The sequence below is a fragment of the Terrapene carolina genome, unplaced genomic scaffold (assembly GCF_002925995.2).
Source record: "Terrapene carolina triunguis isolate 2854851 unplaced genomic scaffold, T_m_triunguis-2.0 Scaffold212, whole genome shotgun sequence".
In the NCBI taxonomy this organism is placed as follows: domain Eukaryota; kingdom Metazoa; phylum Chordata; order Testudines; family Emydidae; genus Terrapene; species Terrapene triunguis.
The window spans coordinates 1,956,035-1,961,498 of NW_020664563.1; the positions used below are offsets into that span (position 1 = coordinate 1,956,035).

The following is a 5,464-nucleotide window of genomic DNA, read 5'->3' on the forward strand; positions in this document are numbered from 1 at the left end:
GTGGCCTTGTCCCCGTATAATCAGCGGTGGGAGGCGTCAGTGCAGATTGCCCATTGCTGTGCAGATAATGAGTGCCGGCTCCAGCTTTCCCAGTACGCTGCAGTGAGACGCGCTAAGTACAGGCCCCCTGGGTGCCCATGCGGACAAGGCTGTTGTCCTGACTAGAGATGGGCTGAAACCAGTCCTGGGCCCAATCCTCTGTCTTGCCCTACCCTGCCCCCCCTCCCCCCGCCCTGGGATACAGGGAGCTCAGATCCAGGTCTGAACATGGTAACTGGGACAAGTTCAAACTCTCCTGACACTGGGCGAAAGCTCCCACTCGGTGCTCTGTGCCCAAGCCCTGACTGTGATGGGCCATGCCCAGACCCTGGAGCGGGCATCTGCAGGCTCGATGACATGCAGATCCAGGCCCATCTCTCACCCTGACAGCAGCTTGCTGAGCTCTCTGAAGCAAGAGGAGTGATGGCTGCCTTGGCAGGCTGGCTGTAGAGGACACAGCACTGCCTGCTGGGGTTCCCAGCGGCCTGAGCATTATGCCTGGGCCCCCCATGCACAGAGAGCAGAGCCAGCCCTGCAAACCCACAGTCTTGCCTGGCTCGGGAACTGGCAGGAACTCCCACCTCTGCTGCCCTCCTCCCATTGCAGGGTGGGGATGGCATGGGGGAAGGGCCTGTGTATGTGGCAGGGAAGGCAGGGCCCTGGTCAGGGACTGTGGAGCTGCTGCTGGAGGGCTCTGGGAGTATCGCGGGGCTGCAGTGATTTCTGGGTGAAGCCTGGCATCCCAAAGGCTGTAGAAGGGGTCTCCAATCCAGGGCAAGGTCTGGTGGTTCGCACGAACTACGAGGAAGGGCACCTTCGCCACAGGAAGGCTTCACAGCAGAGGCCACAGGGCTGCAGTGGCACCTGACAGGCCATTCCAGCCCAGTGATTTGGGACTCCTGGGGACAGATGTTGTCAGGGCAATGAGTGAGGACATGGAGGCAACAAGCGGGAGGGTGCAGTGCCCCAAAGGGGGCAGGGCGGCAGTTGGGCCATGGCACTGCGAGGAGGAGTTGTCTGTACATTGTCCTCTCAGGGAAGTGTGGCATGTCCCTAGAGCTCAGTCCGTAGCTACTCAGTGAGCCCCCCACACCTCCTTCAAAGAAAGAGCGTCAAAACCAGCTACGGCTTTCATGAGAACTGAGGTACTGCTGCCCACCCTCTGCCTCCTGCTCTCCCTGGGGGATGTGCGAAGCACTCCAGAGAGCAGGCCATGTTGGAAGTCTAGGCATCTGCGTCTGAAAACATTGCCCCGCCTGCTGAAAGCTGTTGGATATTTGCACTGCAGTGGGATGGCCGCTGCCTTGGCTGACCCTACGGTTGAACCCAGGTCATCCAGCACTAAAAAGCACATGCTGCTGCAGCACGCGCTGAACAGCCAACCTCTGAAGGGAGTGGTGTGAGGCAGCAACAGACTCATAGCCTTTGGGGTCAGGAACAGAGGATGACACATACCCCTCATGGTAACAGTGCGTTACAGTAGCACTATAGCCAGTGAGGATCCGTTATTGCCTGATGGCAAATTGGATTCCATGGGCACCTGATCTGGGTAAATAAGAATCTATGTCATGCCAGCAGTGCTCTGGCGTCGCCTTGGTGCCCTGCATTGTCTATGTTCCCCTGAGAAAAGCAGAATGAGAGACTAGTTCACAGGGTTTTGACGCAGGGCTTCCTGGGTCAGGGAGGACAGCAGAGTCAGCAGCGATATGCTCTGGGGTGGGGAGGGAAGCGAGTGGCATGACCATGCTATTTTGGGGGTTAGCAGTACCAGCATGGGTGTATTATGGTGGGTAGGGGCAGCAGGAGAGAAATCAGAACATCTGGCCTGTGGGACATTCTGAAATTCCAAAATTTGTTTTCATCCAGTATTAGGATGTAAAGTTGAAATTTTCACAGAATGGAAATTCTGAAAAAAAAAATCTCATTTCTGAAACATTGAAATGTTTAATTTTAATATATTTAAATACCAAATAATATTAGAATTAATATTTTATAATGTAATGTAAAAATCAAACTGAAACAAGAAAATCAGAATGGAACAAAATGGGAAACACAAAATGAAATGAGAAAGTCAAAGCACAATATTCCAGTTTGACTGCCAATCATTTTGAAATTTTTCTATAGAAAAACGTCATCAGAATCAACACATTCCCATGAAACATTTTGCAATCGATGAAACATCATTTTCTGATGGAAAACTGTTCCATCAAAAATTTTTCAGCCAGCTCTAGGCAGCAGAATGAGCAAGCTATGGCACCTGTGGGAGGCCATGAGACGCATCATGATCATGCTCTCTGGGGAGAAGAGAGCACAGCCATGTGCTTTGGAATCAGGATGGAGTAGCAAGAGAAGATGCTGTGGAGCTTGGAATGCTGGTGGCAGGAACTGCTGTGGGTTCAGGAGATCCCAAATGAGATGGGACACCAGCAGTGTTGCAGTACTACAAGCCCTCCACATGCCGCCAAACACAGACACAAAACTACAGATCCATTTGTTCTCACTGGGTTTTTATTTTTATTATTCAGCTGCCCCACAGCTGCTTGTATGAGCCGTTTGCCATGCCCAAAGGGGAGAAGATCTGTACATGGTGCTGGTTCCCAGCCCTCCCATGGTCATGTGGCTCAAGCAGCACTTCTTTCCGGTTTATGGAAATATTTTATTTTTAAAAATATAGTAGCTGTGGAAAGCAGCCCTCTTTATAAACGCTGATGCTGGAGTGAAATGCATCATCATCATCATCGTCATTATTATTAGCTCTCCTCGGCATCTGCTTCCACTCATGTTGGCCCTGGTTGGATTCACCAGGGCAGCTGCACTGCACCATCTGTTGTAGTCAGGAGCGTTCGCACTGCCAGAGCGAGCGAGAGAGAGATCCTTCTAAAAATAGAAATATTGTGCTGAGTCATTTGAAGTGAACAAGATACATAAAACACCAGCATTAGATTAACATTAGCTTGTCAAATACTGCTCCCCACTGAGTTGGCTTAGTGCACTAGCAGAGATGGATATCCCTGCTTCCCAACCAGCAGCCTGAGCCGAGTAGCATGAGAATGAGAGGAGAGACATAGCTGTTTATTGTGTTGGGTGCTACTTTTTGTGTTGTTCCTGCTGGGACAAATAGCAAAGGGAGCTGTTCCAGTGGATTACAAACCAAAAGAAACCAGACCCAACAATGGGGATTCTCAGAAAGGATCAAAGAAGAGACAGTTATAAATAGGGAACAGTAAACACAACCGTTTGAAATAAGACACATCTATAATCACAGGATTAACTGGTGCAAACGCCCCTCCCGCCCATTCCCATTCCATACAAAGGACTCTGGTAACAATATCTTCATTCCAGACTTGGAGCAAAGGTGAGAGTCTTAAGGAACAAAGAGAGAAATCTCAGCATCAGGGAACTTGGTTGGGCAGGGGAGGAGTGGGTGGAAGGAAAACAGAGGGCGTAGCTGGTTCAGGTCCTTTGCAAGTTCATTTGGTTATTCTGGAGAATTCCTAGGGCTATACCTGAGATGAAGAGGTCTAGGAAACACTCCATAGTTTGATTAAAACATGGTAAGTGTTTTGTGCCTGGGAGAGCTCTCCTTGCTGGGACTTGTCCATCACACATGCCCCATACAATGGGAGAGCAGCTTCTCACCTCCCTACACTCCCCAATGCAATGCAAGCCAATGCTGATGTCCGGAGGTGATCCGTCATGTATCTAGAATTTCCCTAGTGGGTGACTGCTCATGAGAAATTCCCTGTGTACTGTGGATAGTCTGATTGTGAGAGATTGAGTTCTGCTGGAGCTCCAGGGCAATAGCATTCTGGGGGAATTCTTTCACCTGTTTCTTATACTCTAAGAAAGTGCATGCCTTGGTGGCTATAGCAATGATGTTCTTGCCAATAAAGATAGTGGAGACCCTGCTGTCCTGGAACAAGACCATGTTAATGGCCCGGATGAATATGGTGACAATGTTGATGGTGACCAGGCTCAGCACAGGGTAGAGCATCATTTTCTGCGGAGCAATGTGCTCCCCTTGCATGCTAATCTCACTAAGAGAGACACAAGGCAGGATCAAGAGCAGTATGTAACAATAGAAGAACATGAGCCCTTCTGCCCAGATGGGAAGCCCAGTCTTATGTGGCTCCCATAGGTTGGCCTGAATATCTAATATATCCAGCAGGTCCAGGGCCACCCAGAAGAGGCGTCCCCGCAGATCCTCCTTCTTCCTGAAGGTTCGTATGTACTCCATGCTGTCTAAGGCCACCAGCACCAGGTAGAGCCCTGGCACACAGATGGACAGGAGCAAGGTCAAAGCCTTCCTGGCCACTGTCTCCAGATTCTTCTTGTCTGCTTTGTAATTCTGAAATATAAAATACAGCTTAATCTCCAGCACGAAGATGTAGAGAAACCACAGGATCATGGCGTAGCCCCGCTTGGCTGTTTTCACCTCAGCCCCCACCCATACTGCCACATAGCGCAGCACAATGAGGAAGCAGATGTCTCCCACCAGGACAATGATGCAGACGCCAATCTTCCGTGGCCCTTGGTTCTGCTCCACCAGGTAGGCATCCATGAAGGCCATGCTGGTCATGATGACAATGGTGGTCAGACACACGTGGCGCTTGTCAGGCGGCGGCAGCACCATGGTGAGGTGAGCTGCCCTCCCTCTCTCTCTCTCTTGCGCCTCTTTGTTTCACTTCAAGGGAGGAGGCCCATGGGCTGAGTGAAGAGGCTCATCAGTTATAGACAAAGCACCAAGGCCACCAGGAACAACCCCCTATAAAAAGTCCCTGAAAGGACAAAGCAATAGACAATCCCGGCTCTTGAAGGTCTCACAGCAGGGTGCTGCAGCAGAGAAATGCACCTGGAATTCCAAGTCACCCTTCATAACAGCTGATCCCAAAGGCTTAAATCCAGTAGCTCTGCTTTTTAGGCAGCAAAGCTGGTCCCTCACTGAGCCCTCAGATAGATCCTCCACGACATCGCCTAACACTCTCCAATGCTGTTCCCAAGGGCTCTACAGGGGTTAAACACATGGAGTCCACATTAAGAAATGCTCTGCCCCTTTGCTGGGTTTTCCATTGTTGTCAGTAAGAGGGGAGAGAATGTCCCTGCATGGCCTGTGGGCAGCAAGTCAATGTCTCTAATGCACTTCCTGGCACCAAGCCAGAAATTTTCCTCCAGATCCCTGGAAATCAGATTAATAATCAGGCAAGTGAGTCAGATCTGTACTGCCAGGAGCCAGTCGGGGTGTAAAAAAGGTGAAGCAGTTCAGGAAATGGCGCTTTCCTCCTGGTGAATGGCTCAGGAGTCAGAGATTAGGGGCTTTTTACTACCTCAGCTGGGATTCCCCTTTCCCCGTCCTCCGGCAGGAATCTCATTTGTATTATCCATGGTGAACCTTGTTCGTTCTTCCTGGCACTGGGTTTAAATCCTT

At 50.4% G+C, this 5,464-nt stretch overlaps 1 protein-coding gene across 1 annotated transcript; it reads right to left on the minus strand.

Annotated features, from left to right (window-relative positions):
* Nucleotides 1-3,121: 3,121 nt before the first annotated feature.
* On the minus strand, nt 3,122-5,231 carry LOC112104245 (transmembrane protein 121). Its single transcript, XM_029912452.1, has one exon. It carries the CDS (start codon nt 4,670-4,672, stop codon nt 3,734-3,736), a length of 939 nt encoding a protein of 312 aa, XP_029768312.1. The 5' UTR covers nt 4,673-5,231; the 3' UTR covers nt 3,122-3,733.
* Between the last annotated feature and the right edge of the window lie 233 nt (nt 5,232-5,464).